Source organism: Mustela erminea, chromosome 1 (genome assembly GCF_009829155.1).
Source record: "Mustela erminea isolate mMusErm1 chromosome 1, mMusErm1.Pri, whole genome shotgun sequence".
NCBI classification, from domain to species: domain Eukaryota; kingdom Metazoa; phylum Chordata; class Mammalia; order Carnivora; family Mustelidae; genus Mustela; species Mustela erminea.
In genome coordinates, this window is record NC_045614.1 from 153,537,676 (window position 1) to 153,563,179 (window position 25,504).

The 25,504-nt window shown below is 35.8% G+C and overlaps 1 protein-coding gene across 9 annotated transcripts in view; it reads right to left on the reverse strand.

Moving 5' to 3' along the window:
• STXBP5L (syntaxin binding protein 5 like) overlaps nt 1-25,504 on the reverse strand; it is a 542,570-nt gene that overhangs the window by 335,754 nt on the left and 181,312 nt on the right. For all 9 annotated transcript variants that reach the window (XM_032347423.1, XM_032347416.1, XM_032347410.1 and 6 more), the window contains exon 3: nt 21,886-21,983. In XM_032347423.1, coding sequence (XP_032203314.1) covers nt 21,886-21,983 — 98 coding nt within the window. The remainder of the gene's footprint in view (nt 1-21,885; nt 21,984-25,504) is intronic.

A 25,504-nucleotide genomic window follows, 5' to 3' on the forward strand; every position in this document is an offset into this window, starting at 1 on the left:
ACCTGATCATAGGCTCACTGACTATTTACCTGATAATAGGACACACATGTGGACCTTTGCCCAATACCACCCTACTGACAAGGTATTAGAAGCAGTTGTATGCACCCAGGGACCAGAAGGGATCCACACTGGCCTAAGCCCTTATAACAAGCCCAATCAGACTCCATTGCAGATCCAGTGACAGCATTGTAAATGGCTCCAACACAGCACGCCTGCAAGTCTGGAGATAATATTATCAGCCCAAGGAATGGGACAAGAAAAGGTCTTTATCTTCTAGTCTGTAAAGACTGAAAGAGGTGTTTGCCCCTACAAATACACAGACATCAATGCAAGGCAACACGGATCTTGAGAAATCAAATATATATGACATCACAAAAGACAGTGATAGTACTCCAGTAATGGACTTCAAAGAAATGGAGATCTATGATTTGCCCAACAAAGAAATCAAAATAATCGTCTTTAAAAAACTGAATGAAAATGGAAAGGAACAAACAGCTAGACAAAAACAGGAAAATAATTCATGACAAAATGTATTTAATAAAGAAATAGAAAGTATAAAAAAGAACCAAACAGAAATCCTGGAGTTCAAAAAAACAATGCCAGAAATAAAAAATTCAAAACAGAGCTTCAATAACAGCCTTAATCACACAAAAGAATTAGCAAACTCAAAGACAATTCAACTGAAATTAGTCACTTAGAGGAACAAAAAGAAGAAAGAGTAAAGACAACCTGAGTAAATTATGGGACACCAACAAGTAAATGGGCATTTGCATCACGAGAGTCCCAAAAAATAAAGAAGAAAAGCAACAGAAAGGCTATTTAAAGGAAAAAAAACAGCTGAAAACTTCCCAAATCTTGGGAAAGATATAGACATCCAGGTACAGGAAGCTTAGAGGAACCCAAGCAAGATCAACCCAAAGATTACTCTGAGAAACATTATAATCAAAATCCTTAAAGTCAGAGACAAGGAGATGATTTTGAAAGTAATATGTGCAAAGCAATTTGTCACTACAAAGAAACCAACATAAGACTATCAGTGGATTTCTCTGCAGAAATCTAGCAGGCCAGGAGGAAGTAGAATGATATATTCAAAATAATGAAAGAAAAAAACTGCCAACCAAGAATACTACACCCAGCAAAACTGTCCTTCAGAAATGAAAGAAAGATAAAGACATCCCAGATGAAGAGTAGTTAAGGGAGTTCATTACCATTAAACCCACTGTTACAAAAAAGGGAGTTCAAGCTGAAATAAAAGGATACTACATAACAACTTGCAAACATAAAAATGTAAAATTCACTCATAAGAGTATATAAATATAGTTAAATTCAGAATATCCCAGTACTGTAATGGTGGCATATACATCACTTTTTTCTCTATTATGAAAACTGGAGATAATATTTAAAATATTGTACCTACATTAATTTGTTAATGGATACACAATATATAAAGATGTAAAGTATAATAATATCATAAAATTTGGGGAGAGGAGAAGTAAAACTGTTAAGTATTTGTGATTGAAAATGAGTTGTTATCAGCTTAAAATAGACTATTATATCTCTAAGATGTTTTACATAGCCTGATGGCAACCAAAAAGAAAAAAAAAAAACTATACTATTTACATAAAAGGTAAGGAGAAAAGAATTAAAACACATAAAAATATATATAAAAAACAAACATATATTAAAAATAGATGAAAAAAGAACAAAGGAACTAAACAATTCAAAAATGGCAATAGTATTTACTAACCAATAATTAATTTAAATATAAATAAACTAATTACTCAATCAAAAGACACAAAAGTGGCTAAACAGATAAAAAACAAGATCCAAAGATATGTGGTCTACACGAGACACTTTTTTAGCTTTACAGGAGACACTTTTTTAGCTTTACAGATGCACAAAGGGAGAAATTGAAGGGATGGAAAAATATATTACATCCACTATACTGATGTCAGATAAACAACTTTTAGTCAAAATCAGTATGGCAAGAGGAAAAAGTCAAAACATAGGATAAGGGAGTCAATTCATCAAGAGGATATAACAGTTAAAAATACATATGCACCACACTGGAGCACCTACATATCTAAAGCAAATATTATAACTAGAGGGAGAAACAGAAAGCAGTACAATACCAGTAAGATACCTAAGTACCCCATATTCAACATTAGAGAAATCAACCAGACAGAATTAATAAGAAAAGAGTGGGCCTAAATAACATATAGACAAAATGGACCTAACAGACATATGAAGAACATTATATTCAAAAAACTGGAAAACACATTCTTCTCAAGGGCATATGAAAATTACCCAGGATATATCATATGTTTGAACACAAAGCAAGAAGACTGAAACTATTTCTAGTATCTTTTCTGACCACAGTGCTATTACATTAAAAATCAACAACAGGAGGAAAACCGGAAAATTCTATGTGGAAATTAAACAACACAATTCTGAACAACTAATGGATCAAAGAAGAAACCAAAAGGGAAATCATATAATATCTTGAGACAGATGGAAATTAAAATAAAACATACCAAAACTTATGGAATTCAGGAAAGCAGTTCTACAAGGAAAATTTATAGAAACAAATGCCAAAAATAAGAGAAAGTTTTCAAATAAACAACTTAATTTTACAACAAAAAGAATTTTAAGAAGAACAAACTAAGCCCAAGTTAGCAGAAGAAAGGAAATAATAAAGATCAGAGTGGAAATAACTAAAATGGAGACTAAAGAGACAATAGGGGGAAAAAATCAATGAAACTAAGAGCCTTTTTTTTTTGGAGAGATAAACCAAATTGACAAACCTTTAGCTGGAGTAATCAAGAAAAAAAGAGAAGACTCAAAGAAATGCATAAATAAAAGAGAAGACATTACACACGATCCCACAGAAATACAAAGAATCAGAAACTACTATGAACAATTATATCTAAACAAATTGGATGACTGAAAAGCAATATATAAATTCATAGAAACATAAAATCTACCAAGAATGAATCAGGAAGAAATAGAAAGTCTGAACAGACCAACAATGACTAGTGGGATTGAAGCAATAATCAAAACCTCCCTTGAACCACCTAGGTGGTTCAGTTGGTTGAGAGCCCAACTTTTGATTTTGGCACAGGTTATGCTCTCAGGGTCATGAGACTGAGTCCCATGTCAGGTTCTGTGCTCATTGCAGAATCTGCTTGAGATTTGCTATCCGTCTCTCTCTGCCCCTCCCCCCTTCTCACATTCATGCTCTCTCTCTCATTCTTTCTCTCAAAAAATAAATAGGGGTACCTGGGTGGTACAGTCAGTCAGTTAAGCATATGACTCTTGGTTTCAGTTCAGGTCATGATCACAGGGTCGTGAGATTAAGCCCCATGTCAGGATCCACACTCAGTGTGGAGTGTGCTTGAGCTTCTCTCTCCTTCTCCCTCTTCCCCTCCTGCTCATCCTTGCTCTCTCTCTCTCACACACACACACAAATACATATGTAAATCTTTAGAAAAATAATAATAAAACAAATAAATAAATCTTTAAAAAAATAATCAAAACCTCCTAATAAAGGAAAGCCCACGACCAGATGTTTCCAGAGAACATTTAAAGAAGTAATGCCAGTCTTTCTCAAAATCTTCTAAAGGAATGAAGAGGAGAAAATACCTTAAAACTCAATTTCCAAGGTCAACCTTACTCTGATACCAAATCCAGGTAAGGACAATATAGGAAAAGAAAACTATAGCCCATACCCCTGATGAACACAGATGTAAAAATTCTCTCCAAAATATTAGCAACCAAATTAATTCAACAGCACACAAAATGAATCAGACACCAAGACTAAGTAGGATTAATCCTTGAGATACAAGGATGGTTTGACATACAAAAATCAGTAAATATGATACACTACATTAGCAAAATGAAAAAGAAAAATCATGATTCTTCAGAAAATGCAAAAAAAATTTTTCTTTGAAAAATCCAACACATTTTCAGGAAAAAAATGCTCAATCAATTGGGAACAGAAAGAATATACCTAAATAAAATAAAAGCCATATATCACAAGCACACGGATAACATCATACTTGGTTTAAGAAGTTGAAAGTTCTTCCTTTAAAATCAAAAACACGGGCGCCTGGGTGGCTCAGTGGGTTAAGCCGCTGCCTTCAGCTCAGGTCATGATCTCAGGGTCCTGGGATCGAGTCCCGCATCGGGCTCGCTGCTCAGCAGAGAGCCTGTTTCCTCCTCTCTCTCTCTCTGCCTGCCTCTCTGCTTACTTGTGATCTCTCTCTGTCAAATAAATAAATAAAATCTTTTTTAAAAATAAATAAATAAATAAATAAATAAATAAAATAAAATCAAAAACACAACAGTGCTCACTCTTACCACACCCCTTCAGCATAGTACTAGAAGTCCTAAAAAGAACAATAAAGCAAGAAAAAGAAATAAAAGGCATTTAAATCATAAAAGAAGAAGAAGAACTATCTCTGCAGATGACATAATATTATACATAGAAAACTCTAAAGATAATACCAAAAAAATTAGATGCAATGAATGAATTTAGTAAAGTTGCAGGATACAAAACCAACATATAAAAATTAGTTGAATTTCTATACACTGAAAATAAAGTATCAGAAAGAGAAGAAAACAATCCCACTTATAATAACAAAAAACACAACAAAACAAAACAAAAAACAAATGACAACAATAAAATACCTAGGACTAAATTTAACCAAGGAGGTGAAAGATCTATAAAATTAAAACTATAAGTTAATAATAAAAGAACTGAAGAAGACACAGATAGGAAAGTACCTGTGTACATGGACTATAAGAATTAATATTGTTAAAATGTCCATACTACTCACAGCTATGTATGAATTTGTTGCAATTCCTATAAAAATTCCAGTTTTTACAGAAATAGGAAAAAAAATCCAAAATTTGTATGGAACTAGGATAGACCCCAAACAGCCAAAGTACTCATGAGAAAGAAGAATAAAGCTGGAAGTATCACACTTTCTGATTTCAAACTGTACTAGAAAGCTATAATAACCAAAACCATATGATTCTAGCATAAAGACACATGCCAATAAAACAGAATCAAGAGCCCAGAAATAAACCCAAGAGCCCAGAAATAAACCCTCCCATGTACAGTCAACTGATATTTGACAAAGGAGCCCAGATTACACAATAGAGAAAAGACAGTCTCTTCAATAAATGGTGTTGGGTATTTTCTATTTATAGAAATAGATATTCACATACCAAAAAAAAAAAAAGAAATTGAACTCTCATATTAGTCACAAAAATTAACACAAAATGGATTAAAAACTTAAATATAACACTTAAAACCACAAAACTACAAGAAAACAGAGGAAAAAATTTCCTTTACATTGATCTTGACAATGAGTTTTTACATATGACACCAAAAAGCACAAGCAACAAAAGCAAAATAAACACACAGAACTACATCAAACTAAAAATCCTCTATATAGCAAAAGACAATTGACAGAATGAAGAAACGACCTGTACAATGGGAGAAAATATTTGAGAACTATATATCAGATAAGAGGTTAATATCTAACATGTATAAAGAAGTCATAAAAATCAAAAACAAAAATTTTAAAAATTGGACAAAGACCCCCATACAGTTTCACAAAGACATACAAATGGCTAATATACATACTAGACGAGTCTCAACATCAATAATCAGAGAAATGCAAATCTGAAACCACAATGAGCTATTACCTCATATTTGTTAGAATGGTTATCAAGACAAGAGATAAGAGAAGATGGGAAGATGACAAAGTAGGAGGATGCTAAGCTCATCTCATGCCACAAATATAATGAGATAACACTAACATCAGTTTAAATAATTCAGAAAAGAACACTGGCAGAACAAACTCTACAACTAAAGGTCGAGAGTAGGCCACATTGAAGAGGTTAGGAAGAGAGGAGATATGGCGAGAAACTAAATGGACTATGGGCTGTCCGCAGGGTTGAGAGTGCATCCAGACATAAAGAAAGGAGAGAAATAGACCATCACAATGGAGAGTCCACATGAGGAAGATGAATAATATTTGGCTTGGAAAACCAAAGGGGTCAAATTTTGTGAGTTCTTACAACCAACATGACTTAAAGCCTGGAATTTTAAAAATCAGCTACTCAGTTCTGGAAGAACACAGAAGGCATAGGAAGCTGAGTCCTCACTCTTAAAGAGATAGCACTATAAACAGTCCATGGAGATATAGCACAGAAGCAACAGTTTAAAAATATCTGGGAAGACTGGAGGGAGAGTTATTTTGCATGTCTGGATGGGTAGGGCTCACTAAGGGACTTCTCCAGTAACAAAGGAGATGGCAGGCACTATTTCTTTCCTCTACCTGCCTCCCCTAGTATGAATCTTGATGCATCAAGAGAAAAAAGAACAGTTACATACTAGAGAAACATACTAGAGAAAGCTCATAAGGCAATCGGCAGAGTTTTCAGCAGAAGTTCTGCTGGCCCAAAGGGAGTGACATGAAATAGTCAAAGTGCTGAAAGGAAAAAAAATGCAGCCAAAAATACTCTATCCAGAAAGGCTACCATTCAGAATACAATGAGAGATCATGAGTTTCCCATACAAAGAAAAGCTAAAGGAGTTCGTGACCATTACACAAGACATACAAGAAATGTTAAAAGGGACCCTGAATAGAAACGAAAGACCATAAGTAAGAGCTAGAAAGGTAGGAAGCACAATAGCGTTACAAAAAATAATTTTTTTTAAAAAAGTATAGCTGTAAAACTTAGTCAATGAACTCACAAAATAAAAGCACGTAAATTATAAGACCATACCTATAATGTGGAGGAAGTAACAAGTAAACAATGGGTTCAAACTTTAGCAACCATCAACTTAATATAAACTAGTATATGCAGATGATGATATATGAAAACACAATGGTAACCTTATAGACACGTAAAAACCAAGAAATATGCAAAAGATAAAGAGAAGTGTTGCAAAGATGGTGGAGGAGGGTTGCGTGGGGGGCTCAGTGGGTTAAAGCCTCTGCCTTTGGCTCAGATCATGATCTCAGGGTCCTGAGATGGAGCCCGCATTGGGATCTCTGCTCAGCAGGGAGCCTGCTTCCCCCCACCCCGCGTCCCATTGCCCTGCCTGCCTCTCTGCCTACTTGTGATCTCTGTCTGTCAAATAAGTAAATAAAATCTTAAAAAAAAAAAAAAAAGATGGTGGAGGAGTAGGGGACCCTATCTCAATCAGTCTCTTTAATTGAGCTACCAGACCATTCTGAACACCCAGGAAATCGACCTGTGATGTAAGAAGATATATTTGGATCTCTACAAACAGAATATCTCAGGTTGTTGGTCTTGAGGTATGAAGGGAGGGGTTGTGATTCTGCAGGCAGATATGAAAAGATAAACTGAAGCAGTTGCGGGGAGGCTCTGGATCCTGTGCCACCAGAGCTCAACAGCCTCCCATGCTGGGGACCAGGACCAGGTAGCAGTGGGGAAAGGACGTGAGGTCACACCCCAGACTGAAACCTGGAGCTACTGAGGCAAGCGTGTGAACTGGGGCATCTGGCGGTTTTAAAAACACAAAGGGCAGAGACATGCTTGGACCTGGAAGCAAGGGATGGGAGTGTTGCTATGGGGCACACAACCCAGAATGCTGCAGTTTTTAGCAGCACAGACAGAAACGGAGACAGTGTGGCCCGGAGAGCACACTGAAGAAAATCCTGCAATCTTTGTTCTGAGGCAGAGGTTTGGATATGGTCACTTTTGCTCTGACTCTCAGAAGAGACACGGAAACCACCGGGGAAAGCTGCCAGAGAAAAAAGCACCCCCACCCAAAAACGGTTTTTACTGAGCCCATCTCCCCTCTGAAAGGGGGCAGGGCAACTCTATCCAAACAGGGTTGCCTGAGTAACAATGCAGCAGGCCGCTCCCTTAAAAGACAGGCTGAAAGTACAAGAGGCTGACAACCCTAAAGTCTCTATCAAACAGATGCATCTTGCTTGGGTTGTGGTCAATAACTTGGATTCTGTATATTCCCTCAACCACCCCTCAACAGAATGACTGAGAGGAGGGATGCACAACACAAGAAAGACACAGGGACTGTGACCTTTGCCACAGAACTAATAGATATGGATATAAGCAAGATGTAAGAAATAGACTTCTTACATCAGTTATGATGATGATAGCTAGGATGGAGAAAACCATTAATGGCAATATAGGTTAAGGGCAGAAACAAGAGCTGATCTGGCAGAATTTAAAAGATGCTATCTATGAGATCCCATCTAATCTAGATACTCTAACAGTTAGAGTAAATGAGACAGAAGAATGAATTAGTAGATCTAGAAGACAAACTGATAAAAAAAGAAGGAACAGGAGGAAGCCTGGAATAAACAGCTTAATATCCATGAAAACAGAATTAGAGAAATAATATCTCTTCTTAATTTTCTTCTAGAAACAATTTATAGTTTTCAGTGCACAATTCTTTTGCATCCTTGGTTAAATTTATTCCTAAATATTTTGGTCTTTTTCATGTTATTGTAAGTGAAGTTGTCTTCCTAATTTCCTTTTCAGATTGTTTACTGTTAGTGTATAGTAAAAACAAATATTTATTTGTTGATTTTGTATTTTGCACCTTTGCTAGATTCATTTACACTTACAACAATCTTGTGTGTGCAGAAGCATCAGGGTTTCTCCTTTACTCATGAAAGATAATTTCCTAAATAATTATATGCTGTTGAGTTTTTCTTCTAACACTTTAAATATTTTACTCTACTCTATTTTTTCTTCCACGGTTTCCAAATTAAAGTCCACTGTAATTCTTATCCTTGTTCTTCTGTGGTGAGGCTGTTTCCTTCCTATAGCTTCCTTAAACATTTCTCTTTGCTTTGCTTATCTACAGACATAAGCCTACTGAAATTTTCTTTATTAAAAATTTATCTTGCTTCATGTTTTCTGAGATTCCTTGGTCTTCAATTTGGTTTCTGTTATTAAATCTGAAAAGTTCTCAATTATCATTACTTTGAATATTGTTCTTCTATCTGTTCATTCTGCTCTTTCAAGTTGTTCAAAAACATTTATATTACACTTTCTGAAATTGTCACACAACTATTAATATTTTAATGTGTTTTTCTCCCATTATTTCTCTTTACATTTCCATTTGGGAAATTTCTATTGACCTATTTTCAAACTTAGTGATATTTTTTCCTTCTTTGAGTCCAGTCTGTTAAAAAGCCCAGTCAGTGTATTCTTCATTTCTCTACAGTGTTTTTGATATCTTACATTTCCTTTCGAATATTTCTCTTTAAAAAAAAAAAAAAGATTTTATTTATTTGAGAGAGAGAGAGAGAGTGCATGAATGAGCATGAGGAGCAGCAGGAGAGGGACAAGCAGACTCCATGCTGAGCAAGGAGCCTGATACAGGGCTTGATCCCATGACCCTGAGATCATGAACTGAAATCAAGAGCCAGGTGCTTAACAAACAGCCACCTGGGCGCCCCTTGTTTTGAATTATTTCTTGGAATTTCCATCTTTTTGTTTACATTACCCATTTTATATACATTTTATCTACTTTTAGATATGTTTTGTAGTGTATATATTAGAGCTCTTAGCATATTAAACTTATTTTAAAATCCTTGTCTAATAACTTCATAATCTTTGTTATAGCTCATTCTCGTTATGAAGCTTGTTTTACCTGCTTAGACTGCATTTTATCTGAAGTTTTCTGTTGAGAGCCAGGTATGTTGGTACAAGTTAATAAAAACTGAGGTCAATGGTCTTTAGCATGAGCATTTATGTTAATTTTTTTGGTCTATCTGGTTTTTTATGTAGCTATTTATGCCAGAGACATCAAATATCTCTATTGTCTTTGCTTTTTTCACCATTCTTAACTTTATATTTCTCTGTTACTCTGAAGAAAGAGCCTACATCTGTCACTATACCAGAGCCTGGTTAGTGCTGTGATAAGGTATGGGGTTGGGGGAGTGTTAAGTAATACTGTGATTAAATTTCAGTCTTTTAATAGTTCTGTGTGTCTGAGGTATTATCTTCACAAGTGTTTCTCCAGTGGTATAGTCTTTTCCCCCACTTTGTAAGAGGGAAGCAAAAGGGAGGTAAAGTTGGAGCACTTCCCTTCTCTTAGTTGGGATAAGGTTCTGGCAGTCTTTCCCCCCAGGAAATTAGATCTTTGTTATAGAATATACCCTGAGTTCATTTTATAATGATTATTTTTTTCTTCACTTTCCAGAGCCCTGAAGATATCATTCTCAGATCTTTACCATGAGAACCTAGTATACTTCTCAGAGGTAAAAAACCCTTGAAAATATGGGGGTTCCAGTAACACTCTGGCTTCCATGAGATTGCTTTATGATAGTCCACACTCAGTATCCAACAATTTGAGAAAATTACCTTTGAGTGTTCCTACCAGTTTATGTCTCCAGCAGCATCTGTACCAGCTGTGACTTTCTAGATTTGTTTTTCTTTCCAGATTTGGGGGTAGAGAATTTCCCTGTAAACTCAGTTCTCCAGTAGGTCCAGGAAAGGTTAATTTTAAGTGTAATGAACACTTGATTGTTGTAAGGATGGGAGTGATGATTTCTAAGACATTTGTATGCAGAAGTTAAAATCAGATAGGCCATAAGACAAGCCTCAATAAATCAAGGATTGAAACATATAAATTGTGTTCTCTGACCACAATGGAGTGAAGTTCAAAATCAGTAACAGAAACAAATTTGGGAAATTCAAAAATATATAAAAATTACACAGCATACCCATATATAACCAATAGGTCAAAGATGTCACAAGGAAAATTAAAAAATAATTTAAGAATGAGTGAAAATGAAAACAATATAATAAGGGATAAAAGGAAATACAACTAAAGCAGTTCTGATATTGAAATTAATAGCTGTAAGCATCTATACAAAAGATCTCAATTCAATAATCTAACATTTCAATATGAGAAATTACAGAAGTAGAATAAACTAGAGCCAGACAGTCAAAAGAAAGGAGATGATAAAGATGTGTATGTAAACAAAGAATAGAGCAATAAAGAGAATCAATGAAACCAAAAGTTGATTCCTTCAAAAAAAATCAATAAAATTTATAAATATTTAGATAGATCAACTAAGAATAAAAGAAAGAATACTCAAATAATTAAAGTTAGTAAAAAAAATTGGACAAACCACAACAATTAAAAAAGAGTATAAGGGGATACTATAAACAATTATATGCCCCAAAAATTAGGTAATTGATATTAAATGAAGACATTCCTAGAAAGTCACAAACTATTGAAACTGACTTGAAAAGAAGTAAAAAATTTAAATAGACCTTTAAAAAGATTAATTTAGTAATCAAATAACTACTCAGAATGAAAAGCACAGGGACAGATGGCTTCACTGGTGAATTCTACCAAACAATTAAGATTTATACTTGTTCTTCATTAATTCTTCCAAAAATCAGACAAGGAAACGCTTTGAAACTTTACTCTGTTAAGCCAGTATTATCCTGATACCAGAAAAAAAGACATCACAAAGACAAAAAACTAAAAATCATAATTTATTAATATAGACACAAAGATCCTCAACAAAATAGAAGCTAACTGAAACCAGCAAGATCTAGTAAGAATCATTTATCATGACCTGGTGAGATTTACCCCAGGAATGCAAGATTGTTTTAACACTGGAAAACCAATCAATATACCATATCAATAGAACAAAAATAACTTGGTCATCTCAGAAGATGCACAAAAAGAATTTGAGAAAATACCTTCAAAAAACTCTCCATGAATTAGGAATAGAAGGAGATTTCTTCAGTCTTATAAAGCACATATACAAAAAACCATCTGCTAACATCATACTAGTGAAACAGTGAATGCTTCTCTGATTTCAGGAAGACAAAAATGCCTGCTCCTGACACTTCTATTTAACAATGTATTGGAGTTTTTACCCAGGATAATTAGGCAAGAAAAATAAATAAAAGACATTCAGATTAGAGAGAAAGAACTAAAACTTTTTGTAGTTGACAAGATCTCGCACATACACAATCCTAAAAAACATACCAAAAATCAGTAGGACTAATAAAGGAGTTCGGCAAGGCTTCAGTTTACAAAACTTACGTACAAAAATCAACTATGTCTCTGTATACTAACAATATCCAAAAGTGAAATAAAATATTCAGGAATAAAATACCCAAAAGAAGTACAAAATTTATATTCTAAAAACTAAAAACTATAAAACTATAAACTATAAAGCACCATCAAAAAATTTAAGAACTAGTACGTGGAAAGACATCCCATATTCACAGATCAAAACTATTGTTGGAGTTGGCAAATTGATCTTCAAAATCAATGCAAATCCTATCAAATTCCCAGCTGGCTTTTTTTTTTTTTTAACAGAAATTGAAAAGCTAATCCTAAACTTTATATGAACATTCTAGAGACCCAAAATGCCTAAATGATCTTGAAAAAGAACAGAATCAGAACACTCAAGTTTCCCAATTTCAAGATGTAAAGAAAGCTACAGTAATCAAAACAATAATATCCAATATTCTATTAGATAGGGACAGACATATAAATAAATGGAATAGAACTAAGGTTTTCAAAATCATTACATATTTAGCAAGTTGATTTTCAATAAGGATATCAAAACAATTAAATGGGGATAGAATATTTTTTCAGGAATTAGTGCTACAACTGAATATCTACATGCAATAAAATAAATATAGATCCCTCCTTCACACCATATTAAAAGATTAACTCAAAATGAATCATAGTCTTAAATGTAAAAACTAAAATCATAAAACTATTAGAGGAAAATGTAAGTAAATTTTTGTGACCTTAATTTAGGCAATGACTTCTTAGATATTACATCAAAAACATAAAAAAATTACACACACACATACACACACACACACACACACACACACACACTGAATTTCATAAAAATCAAAAACCTCTGTGTTTTAAAAAAATACCATCAAGAAAATGGAAGACAATCCAAAAAAAAGATTAGAAGAAAATACTTACAGATCATAAATCTGATATAGGACTTGTATCCAGAATTTTTAAACAAATATTACAAGTTAAAAAATGAAAAAAAAATTAAAAATAGGAAAGGAATTTGAAAAAATATTTCTCCAAAGAAGATATACAAACTACTAACAAATACATAAAAAGATGCTCATCATCACTAGTCATTAGAGAAGTGCCAATAAAGAGCAATTCATAAGATACCACTTCATATCTAATAAGTATGGTTATAATAAAAAGACAGATAACTAATGTTGGAATATGTTCCATATCCATATGGAAAATATAGAAGATACAGAGAAATTGACATAATATATTGCTGGTGGGAAGGTAAAACCATTTAACCTCTTTGGAGTACAATACAGAATTTTCTCAAAATGTAAAATACTGTTACCATATAATGCAGCAATTTTTCCTCTGAGTGTATACCCAAGACAATTTTCTTCTGAGAGTATACCAAGAAAACTAAAATATGTCCACACAAAAATCTGTATACAAAAGTTCACACAATATATATAACAACCAGAAAGTAAAAATAATCTAAATGTCTAACAATTGAACAAATAAAATAAAAAGCAACTGGGTAAATGAGTTGTTATATCCATACAATGGAATATTATTTGTACTAAGTTAACTAGGCCGGTCATAAAAGACCACATATTATGTGATTCCATTATATGATATGTCCAGAATAGAAAAATCTATAGAGATAGAAATTAGGCTGGAGCTAGCCTGGGACTGGAGGACAGAGGGAAAATAAGGAGTAACTGCTAATAGTTACAGGGTTTCTTTTTAGGCTGATATGTTTTAAAAGTTATTATGGTGATTACTGCACAGATCTAAGAACATAGTAAAAAACCATTGAATTTGGAGAGGAGGAGTCAAGATGGTGGAGGAGTAGCAGGCTGAGATGACATCAGGTAGCAGAAGATCAGCTAGATAGTTTAGCAAACCATTCTGAACACCTACAAATCCAACAGGAGATTGGAGAGAAGAGCAGCAATTCTAGAAACGAAAAATCGACCATGTTCAAAAGGTAGAACCTGCAGAGAAGTGAATTCGAAGTGACGGGAAGATAGACTGTGGGGGGGAGGGGCTGGCTCCCAATAAGCGGAAGAGCAATGGAACACAAAATCAGAGCTTTTAAAAGTCTGCTCCACTGAGGGACATCACTCCAGAGGCTAAGCGGGGGTGGATCCCTTGCAGGGACAGCATGGTCTCAGGGACCACGGGGTCACAGAATGATTGGGGGTGTCTGAGTATCACAGAGCTCACAGGTATTAGAGACAGGAAGCCAAATACAGAGACAGAGCCAAGGAGTAAGCTCTCAACTCGGAGTTACCTTAAACTGTGATCCGTGGCAGTCATGCCACTGCTCTTTGAAAAAGGACCCCACAAGTGGCAGATCCAGGGAGAACCCCTTGGAAGGGCAACAGAGACCTGCTGGGTTTGAAGACTCCAGGAAGGGCTGTGTGCCAGAGACAGAGAAAATACAATCGGTCACAGGCCAGGTGAGCTCGGAGTGCAGCCAGAGGCCAACGAGAGGGGAATGACTGAAAGCTTTTCTCTGAGGGCGTACTCAGGAGTGGGCACTGAGTTCTTGGCTACTCCAGACTGGAGACAGGGAAGCCACCATTTTCATTCCTGTCCTCCAGAACTCTACAGAAAGTGTTCAGCAGACAAAAGCTCCCAAGAGCGAACCCGAGGAGATTACTTTGCCCAGCCCCTGATGAGGGGCGGTGAAATTCCAACTCCGGCAAAGACACTTGAGAATCGCTACAATAGGCCCCTCCCCCAGAAGATCAGCAAGAAAATCAGCTAAGGCCAAGCTCATTTACCAAGGAGAACAGCGGAATTCCAGAGGAGAAGAAAGCAAAGCATGGAATTCATGGCTTTCTCTCCATGATTCTTTAGTCCTACAAAGTTAATTAATTCTTTTTATTTTACTTTTTCTTTTACTCTAATTTTTCTTAACTTTTACTCTTTCCTCTTTTAACTTCTTTTAAAACTAGTTTATCTTAACAATGCCTTTCCAAAAAAAAAAAAAAATCTTTTTGGGGCGTCTGGGTGGCTCAGTGGGTTAAAGCCTCTGCTTTCATCTCAGGTCATGAACCCCGGGTCCTGGGATTGAGCCCCACATCAGGTTCTCTGCTCAGCAGAAGCCTGCTTCCCCCTCTCTCTCTGTCTGCCTGCCTCTCTCCCTACTTGTGATCTCTGTCTGACAAATTTAAAAAAAAATCTTTTTAAACTTTCATTATTATGGCCATATTTTATCCTTCATTGTATCTAACTTTATTTTTTGTATACATGTAGGGTTTTTTCTTCTAAAAAATTTTGGGATACAACTTCTTCTAATAGATCAAAATATATACTAAATCTAAAACAGGGCTTTGTTCTAGTATCCAGCCTGAGCAAATTCTCTCCACTTTCTTTTTCTTTCTTTTCCCGACCAACTTATCAACTCCTTTTTTAGAATTTTTTAAAAAGTTTCATCTTTACACTCATATTCCATCCCTTCATTGTATTTACCCTTATTTTTGTACATATATATGTAAGTTATTCTTTCCTTAAAATTTTGGGAGGTAGTTTCTTCTAAGAGACCAAAATATACCAAAAATTAAGTGGATGGCTCTGTTCTACTCACCAGTCTAATATATATATATTTTTTCTTTTTACTTTTCTTGTTTTTTTATTTTTTTGAACTTCTTTTTACCCTCTCTCTTCTCCCCACAATTTGGGGTCCCTTCTGATTTGGTTAATGCCCATTATCTGGGGCCTTTCCCATTCTTTTTCTATTTTATTCTCTCCTTCATATATTCTTATCTGGATAAAATGACAAGCTGGAAAAACTCACCACAAAAAAAAAGAACAAGAGGCAGTACCGAAGGCTAGGGAACTAATCAATATGGATATTGGTAATACATCAAACCTAGAGTTTAGAATGCTGATCCTCAAGGTGCTAGCTGGGCTTAAAAAAGGCATAGAAGATACAGAGAAACCATGTCTGTAGAAATAAAAGCCCTTCCTGGAGAAATAAAATAACTAAATTATAACCAAGCTGAAATCAAAAAAGCTATTAATGAGGTGCAATAAAAAATGGAGACTCTTACTGCTATGATAAATGAGACAGAAGAGAGAATTAGTGATATAGAAGACCAAATGATGGAGAATAAAGAAGCTGAGCAAAAGAGAGACAAACAACTACTAGACCACAAGGGGAGAATTCGAGAGATAAGTGATACCAAAAGATGAAATAACATTAGAATTGGGATTCCAGAAAAAGAATAAAGAGAGAGGGAAGCAGAAGGTATATTGGAGCAAATTATTGTAGAGAATCTCCCTAATATGGCAAAGGCAACAAGCATCAAAATCCAGGAGATGCAGAGAACCCCCTCAAAAATAAAAATTGGTCCACACTCCATCATCTAATAGTGAATAGAAAGCAGCCTGGGACAAGAAGTCTGTAACATACAATGGCAAAAATATTAGATTGGCAGCAGACTTATTCACAGAGACCTGGCAGGCCAGAAAGAACTGGCATGATACATTCAAAGCACTAAATGAGAAAAACATGCAGCCAAGAATACTATAACCAGCTAGGCTATCACTGAAAATAGAAGGAGAGATTTAAAAGCTTCCAGGACAAACAAAAGCTAAAAGAATCTGTAAACACCAAACCAGCCCTACAGGAAATATTGAAAGTGGTCCTCGAAGCAAAGAGAGAGCCTAAAAAATAGTAGACTAGAAAGGAACAGAGACAATATACAGTAACAGTCACCTTACAGAAAATACAATGGCACTAAATTCCTATCTCTCAATAGTTACCCTGAATGTAAATGGGCTAAATGCCCCAATCAAAAGACACAGGGTATCAGAATGGATAAAAAAACAAAACCCATCAATATGCTGTCTACAAGAAACTCATTTTAGACACAAAGTCACCTCCAGATTTAAAGTGAGGGGGTGGAAAACAATTTACCATGCCAATGGACATCAAAAGAAAGCTGGGGTGGCAATCCTTATATCAGATAAATTAGATTTTAAGCCAAAGATTATAATAAGAGATAAGGAAGGACACTATAGCATACTCAGAGGGTCTGTCCAACAAGATCTAACAATTGTAAATATTTATGTCTCTAACACGAGAGCAGCCAACTATATAAACCAATTAATAACAAAATCAAAGAAACACATCGACAATAATACAATAATAGCAGGAAACTTTAATACCGTCTTCACTGAAATGGACAGATCATCTAAGCAAAAGATCAACAAGGAAATAAAAACCTTAAATGACACACTGGACCAGATGGACATCACAGATATGTTCAGAACATTCCATCTGAAAGCAGCAGAATACACATTCTTCTCTAGTGCACATTGAACGTTCTCCAGAATAGATCACATCCTGGGTCACAAATCAGGTCTCAACCAGTACCAAAAGACTGGGATCATTCCCTGCATATTTTCAGACCAAAATGCTCTGAAGCTAGAACTCAATCACAAGATGAAATTTGGAGAGAACTCAAATACATGGAGGCTAAAGAGCATCCTACTAAAGAATGAATGGGTCAACCAGGAAATTAAAGAAGAATTGAAAAAAACTCATGGAAACAAATGAAAATAAAAACACAACTGTTCAAAATCTGTGGGACACAGCAAAGGCAATCCTGAGAGGAAAATATATAGCAGTACAAGCCTTTCTCAAGGAACAAGAAAGGTCTCAAGTACACAATCTAATCCTATACCTAAAGGAGCTGGAGAAATAACAGCAAAAAAAGCCTAAACCCAGCAGGAGAAGATAAATAATAAAGATAAGAGCAGAAATCAATGAAATAGAAACCAAAAGAACAGTAGAACAAATCAATGAAACTAGGAGCTGGTTCTTTGAAAGAATTAATAAGATTGATAAACCCCTGGCCAGACTTATCAAAAGGAAAAAAGAAAGGACCCAAATTCATAAAATCATGAATGAAAGAGGAGAGATCTCAACTAACACCAAAGAAATACAAATAATTATAAGAACATATTATGTTCTTATAATATTATACACCAGCAAATTAGACAATCTGGAAGAAAAGGATGCATTCCTTGAGACATATAAACTAGTCTCTACTGCACTGAACTGAACCACAACTGAACCAGGAAGAAATAGAAAACCTGAAAAGACCTATAACCAGTAAAGAGATTGAAGCAGTCATCAAAAAAATCTCCCAAAAAACAAGAGCCCAGAGCTAGATGGCTTCCCAAGGAAATTCTACCAAACATTTAAAGAAGAATTAATGCTCATTCTCCTGAAATTGCTCCAAAAAATAGAAATGGAAGGAAAACTTCCAAACTCATTTTATGAGGCCAGCAATACCTTGATCCCAAAACCAAAGACCCCATCAAAAAAGAGAATTACAGACCAATATCCCAAATGAACACAAATGCAAAAATTCTCACCAAAATACTAACCAATGGAATCCAACAGTACATTAAAAGGATTATTCACCATGACCACATGGGATCTATTCCTGGGCTGCAAGGTTGGTTCAACATCTGCTAATCAATCAATGTGATACAATACATTAATAAAAGAAAGAACAAGAACCATATGATACTCTCAATAGATAATGAAAAAGCTATTGACAAGGTACAGCATCCTTTCTTGATCAAAACTTCTCACAGTGTAGACATAGAGGGTACATACTTCAATATCATCAAAGCCATCTACGAACAACCCACAGCAAATATCATTCTCAATGGGAAAAAATTGAGAGCTTTTCTGCTAAGGTCAGGAGCAAAGCAGGGATGTCCACTATAACCACTGCTATTCAACATAGTAGTGGAAGTCCTAGCCTCGGCAATCAGAGAACAAAAAGAAATAAAAGGCATCCAAATTGGCAAAGAGGAAGACAAACTCTCACTCTTTGCAGATGATAAGATACTTTATGCAGAAAACCCAAAAGACTCTCCTCCAAAACTGCTAGAACTCATACAGGAATCCAGTAAAGTGTCAGATATAGAAGAATGAGAAATTAAGGATTCGATCCCATTTACAATTGCATCCCAAACCATAAGACACCTAGGAATAAACATAACCAAAGAGGCAAAGAATTCGTACTCAGAAAACTATAGAATACTCATGAAAGAAATTGAGGAAGACACAAAGAAATGGAAAAATGTTCTAATCTCATGGATTGAAAGAACAAATATTGTGAAAATGTCTATGCTACCTAGAGCAACCTACACATTTAATGCAATCCCTATCAAAATACCATCAACTTTCTTCAAAGAAATGGAACAAATAATCCTAAAATTTATATGGAACCAGAGAAGACCCTGAATAGCCAGAGGAATGTTGAAAAAGAAAGCCAAAGTTAGTGGCATCATAATTCCAGGCTTTAAGCTCTATTACAAAGCTGTAATCATCAAGACAGGATGGTACTGGCACAAAAACAGACACATAGATCATTGGAATGGAATAGAGAACTCAGAAATGGACCCTCAACTCTATGGTCAACTAATCTTCGACAAAACAGGAAAGAACATCCAGTGGAAAAAAGACAGTCTCTTCAATAATGGTGTTGGGGAAATTGGACAGCTACAGACAGAAGAATGAAATTGAACCATTTCCTTACACCACATGCAAAAATAGACTAAAAATGGATGAAAGACCTCATTGTGAGAAAGAAATCCATCAAAATCCTTGAGGAGAACACAGGCAGCAACTTCCTTGACCTCAGCCATAGCAACTTCTTCCTAGAAACCGCCAAAGGCAAGGGAAGCAAGGGCAAAAATGAACTATTGGGACTTCATCAAGATCAAAACCATTTGCACAGCCAAGGAAATGGTCAACAGTACCAAAAGACAACTGACAGAATGGGAGAAGATATTCGCAAATGACATATCAGATAAAGGGCTAGTATCCAAAATCTATAAAGAACTTATCAAACTCAACACCCAAAGAACAAATAATCCAATCAAGAAATGGGCAGAAGACATGAATAGACATTTCTGCAAAGAAGACATCCAGATGGCCAACAGACACATGAGAAAGTGTTCCACATCACTCAGCATCAGGGAAATACAAATCAAACCACAATGAAATACCACCTCATACCAGTCAGGAAGGCTATAATTAACAAGTCAGGAAATGACAGATGCTGGTGAGGATGTGAAGAAAGGGGAACACTCTTACCTTGTTGGTGGGAATGCAAGCTGGTGCAGCCACTCTGGAAAACAGCATGGAGGTTCCTCAAAAGTTGAATATAGAGCTACCCTACGACCCAGCAATCACACTACCGGGTATTTACCCTAAAGATACAAATGTAGTGGTCCGAAGGAGCGCATGCTCCTGAATGTTTATAGAAGCAATGTCCACAATAGCCAAACTATGGAAAAAACCTAGATGTCCATCAACAGATGAATGGATAAAGAAGAGGTGGTATATATATATACAATAGGATACTATGCAGTCATGAAAAGAAATGAATTCTTGTCATTTGCAACAATGTGGATGGAACTAGAGGGTATCATGCTAAGTGAAATAAATCAATCAGAGAAAGACAATTATCATATGATCTCTCTGATATGAGGAATTTGAGAGGCAAAGCAGGGTCATGGGGGGTAGTGAGGGAAAAAGTGAAACAAGATGGGATTCAGAGGGAGACTCAATCTCACAAAATAAACTGAGGGTTCCTGGGGAGTAGGGGGGTAGGGATAGGGTAGCTGGGTTATGGGCATTGTGGAGGGTGTGTGCTATGGTGAATGCTATGAAATGGATAAGCCTGATGATTCATAGACCTGTACCCCTGAGGCAAATAATACATTATATGTTAATAATAAATTAACTCAAAATGAATTAAAGACTTGAAATAGAAAACCTGAAACCATAAAACCCCTGGAATAAAATAAAGGCAGTAATTAGCTCCTAGACAATGGTCTTGGCAATGATTTTTTGGATACAATACCGGGACAAAAATAAACAAGTGGGACTACATCAAACTAAAAGCTTCTGTATAGCAAAGGAAACCAACAACAAAATAAATGGGAGAAAATATTTATAAATTACATATGTGATAAGGGGTCAATATCCAAAATATATAAAGAACTCATACAACTCAGTAACAAGATAAAAAACAATTACATTAAAAAATGGGCAGAGAGGGGTGCCTGGGTGGCTCAGTGGGTTAAGTCTCTGCCTTCAGCTCAGGTCATGATCCCAGCGTCCTGGGATCGAGCCCCATATCGGGCTCCCTACTTGGTGGGAAGCCTGCTTCTCCCTCTCCCACTCCCACTGCTTGTATTCCCTCTCTCGCTATGTCTCTCTCTGTCAAATAAATAAATAAAATCTTTTAACATTTTTTAAAAAAAATAAAAAATGAGCAGAGAATTTGAAACGACATTTTTCAAAGGCCTACACATGGCCTACTGGTACATGAAAAGTTGCTAGGCATCACTAATTATCATAGAAATGCAAACCAGTACCACAGTGAGGTACCAACTCATACCTGTTAGAATGGCTATTACCAAAAAGGCAAGAAAAAACAAGTGTAGGATATGGAGAAAAGGGAACTCTTGTACACTATTAGTGTGACTATAAATTAGTATAGTTACAATAGAAAACAGTATGGAGTTTTCTCAAGGAACTAATACTAGAACTTCTATATGATTCAGCACTTCTACTTCTAGGTATTTATTCAAAGGAACTAAAGAAAGGACATCAATAGTTATGTCAGAGACACTAAAAATATGCCAATGAACTGGACAATATGAGTTTTCACAATCATTACTTATTTCAAAGAAACCAAATTTATTTGATCATATTCCACTTACCAGAATATTTAAGGAAATGTAATTGGTATTAATGTAACAAATAATAAAACAAAAATTAAGGATACATTCGTATAGCACCTGTTCTTGTCCCAATAGCCAAGATTTTCTGAACTGGATCAAAGGCTAATGCTGTGGGCTGATAAGGGAAACCATGCCGAACTGTCTGAAAGAGAGCAGATAGTAAAAATAGTCATCAAGGAAATAAAAATTAATACAATTAAAACTATAAGATACCATTGTCCAACTACCATAATGAGTAAAATAATTATTTTTAATTAAAAAAATAACTACTACCAAATGTTGGTAGGAATATAAAATGACACAAACACTTTGGAAAATTTCCTTGCCATTTTCTCTAACACTATCGGTCCTATGACTTATAAATTTCACTCTTAGGGGGGCACCTGGGTGGCTCAGAGGGTTAGAGTCTCTGCCTTCAGCTTGGGTCATGATCCCAGGGTCCTGGGATCAAGCCCCGCATCAGGCTCTCTCCTTGGTGGTGAGCCTGCTTCCTCCTCTCTCTCTCTGCCTCCCTCTCTGCCTACTTGCGATCTTTCTCTGTCAAATAAATAATAAAAATCTTTAAAAAATAATAAAAATTAAAAAAATAAATAAATGAATAAATTTCACTCTTAGGTATACATCCCAGAAAATAACATATGGCCACATAAAAATCTGTTTAAGTATGTCCTTAATAGCTATATACTTAACGACCTAGAAACAGTCCAGCTGTCCAACAAGAGAATCAAAACCAAAAATGTGCTATACTCATACAATAAATTACCACTCACCAGTTGAAATATATAAACACTAATGATAGATGCAACATGGATGATTCTCAAAAACGTTATGCTAAATAAAAGAAGTAATATACAAAACAGTGCATACAGTATAATTATATTAGAATTTGAACAAGCAAAACTAACCTATGGTGAAAAAGAAAATCACAGCAGTGGTTGACTTGAGGAGAACTCACTGAAAGGGAGTATGAGTAAAGGTAATATTCTATATTTTAATAAAGGTGGATTACACAAGTGTATACACTGGTTAAAAACTCATCTAATTGTACAATAAAATTGATGATTTTTCTGTGTGTAAACTAAATGTCAAAAAAAGATAAGAAAATAGTATTATAAACAAATATTGAACTCCAGTTAATGATATGTATATTGAGTTTTTAAGATGTAAAGTCTACTGACATCTGCAACTTAATTCAAAATGCATCCATAGAAGTATTATGGTTCATAGATGGATAGACATACATTATAAAGTAAATATAGCAAAATGATAATTGTAAAATCTACATTCTGATTATGCATGTATATGTGTGTGTATACACATAGCTACATGAATGCTCATAGTATAGCTTTTCAACTCCTCTGTGTGTTTGAAACTTTCATAGTCATACAATGGGGAAAACAAGAAAAGAAAAATACGGAGTTAATAATATCATAAAGGTGACAAGACTAACAAGAATATGTAATAATATACAGGAATTAATTTCAACATGAAATATAACTTTTCAAAGAAATAGAGGACTCACATGGGTCAGAAAAAATAGATTCTGGAAGGAGCTGGGGAACATAGCAGGGTAGAAAGACCCTGAGCTCACACCATCTATGTTTATAACTTGGTATCATTCACATCCAAGTAGATTAAACCCTCCAATCTGAAGAAGGACAAAACAAACTCCACAACTAAAAACAGAGAAAAAGCTGCATCTGAAAGTTTAGGAAAGACAAAAAGGCAGAGGAAGCTGTCTGCAAGAGGAGGGGAACTAGAATATGCAGAGAGCAGAAAAATGGTCCTTAGGACCAGCATACAAGGGGGAAGACTTATCCTCGTGTTTGACTTTGAAAATGTGAGGGGCTGAATTCCATGAGTTTGTATAACTTGGAGCCTGGAGCTTTAAAAGTCAGCTGAGAGCACTGGGCTAGCCACAAAGGCAAGTGATAGCCTGGTCACTGCCGTTAAACAGACAACAGCCTACCTGGACAGGAAGCACAAAAATGGCAATTTACACAAAACCAGGGGCTAATGGGAGACAGATTTATTCATACTGATTCAGAATGTGTTCAGCAACTTCTCTGAAAAAGAGGGAGCTGGCAGGCACCATCTTCCTCCCCTGTTCCCCAGCATAAACAGAGGGTCATCTACAGGAGTCAGGCTATACAGGCATTTGCTACCTAAACTGCTAGCAGTGTGCCATGAGTTCCTCTGAGGATTACCTACTCCAAGCCAGCTAGCTTTGGCCCTGGGCTCAGTGCCAATTTTGTGAAAGCTACCAATGTGCCCATTGCAGTCACTGCTGCACACTGCACCCAGCCAGTGCATAGTCCCCAGCCATGTGTCCTCAGCCACCAGGGGAATGTAGCCCTCAGTTTCCACAGAACTTCAGGGGATCTGGCATAGGACTAGCGGCCCTGCACAAAATTGCTAACAGTGTTGTCCCATTCACAAATTCCCTCAAAGCCACATCCCCTCAGAGTTGGCCTGCCTGGGTCCCATCAACACCACTGAGAGCAAGTACAGCCCATAATAGGCAAAGCATCAGTCTGGCAACTGCACTGAAAAGAAGCAACTCAGACACAAAATCAGGACATAAGCAACACACGTAAGATACTCTCCTGAAGTGGCAGATTCTGGTGAACAGGGAACACTACACACCAGGGCACTGTAGGACTTCTTCTTCATAAAGTCACTTTGGTTCAAAAACAGAGAACATTTCCAACTTTCTTAACACAGAGAAACAAACACAGAAAGGAAAAAAAAAAATGAAACAGAGAAATTTATCCCAAATGGAAGAAGAGGACCAGGCCACACCCAGAGGTCTAAGCAAAAGGGATGTAAGTAAAATGCCTCAAAGAGAATTTAAAGCAATGAATCATAGATACTCCTGGACTTAAGGAAAGAGTGGAAGACATGAGTGAGACCCATAACACAGAGATAAAAAATAGCACAGCAGAGATAAAGGGCTCAATAAACAAAATGAAAAACATGCTTAATGGAATGAATAGCAAAAGAACCAAAGGAATGAATTAGTGACCTAGACAACAGAGTAATGGAAAGTAATCAAGTTGGACAAAAGATAGAAAAAGGAATTGTGCAAAATGAGACTAGATTTATGGAATTCAATAACTCCATCAAAAGTAATAACATTCATATTATATGAGTCTCAGAGCAAAAAGAGAGAAAAAACGGGGAAAGAAAATTTATTTAAAGAAATAATAGCTGAAAACTCCCCTAAACTGGGGACGGAAACAGATATCCAGATCCAGAAGTATGGAGAACTCTCATCAAAATCAAAAAAGGAAGTCCACAGGAGTGCCTAAATGGCACAGTTAGTTAAATGTCTAGGTGTCTACTCCTGATTTTGGCTCAGATCATAATCTCAGGGTTGTGAGATTGAGCCCCATGTCAGGCTCCACATTGGGCATGGATTCTGCTTGGGATTCTCCCTCTCCCTCTTTCCCTCCCCAACATTCATATTCTCTCTCTCTCTCTCTTTAAAAAAAAAAAAAAAAAAAGGAGGCTAAAAGCAGCAAGACAAAAGAAAATAGTAATGTACAAAGGAAAGCCCACAGAGCAAGAGATTTTTCACCAAATACTTTGCAATCCAAAAGGGAAAAGCATTATATATTCAAAGTGCTGAATGGGAGAAATCTACACCTAAGAATACTCTAC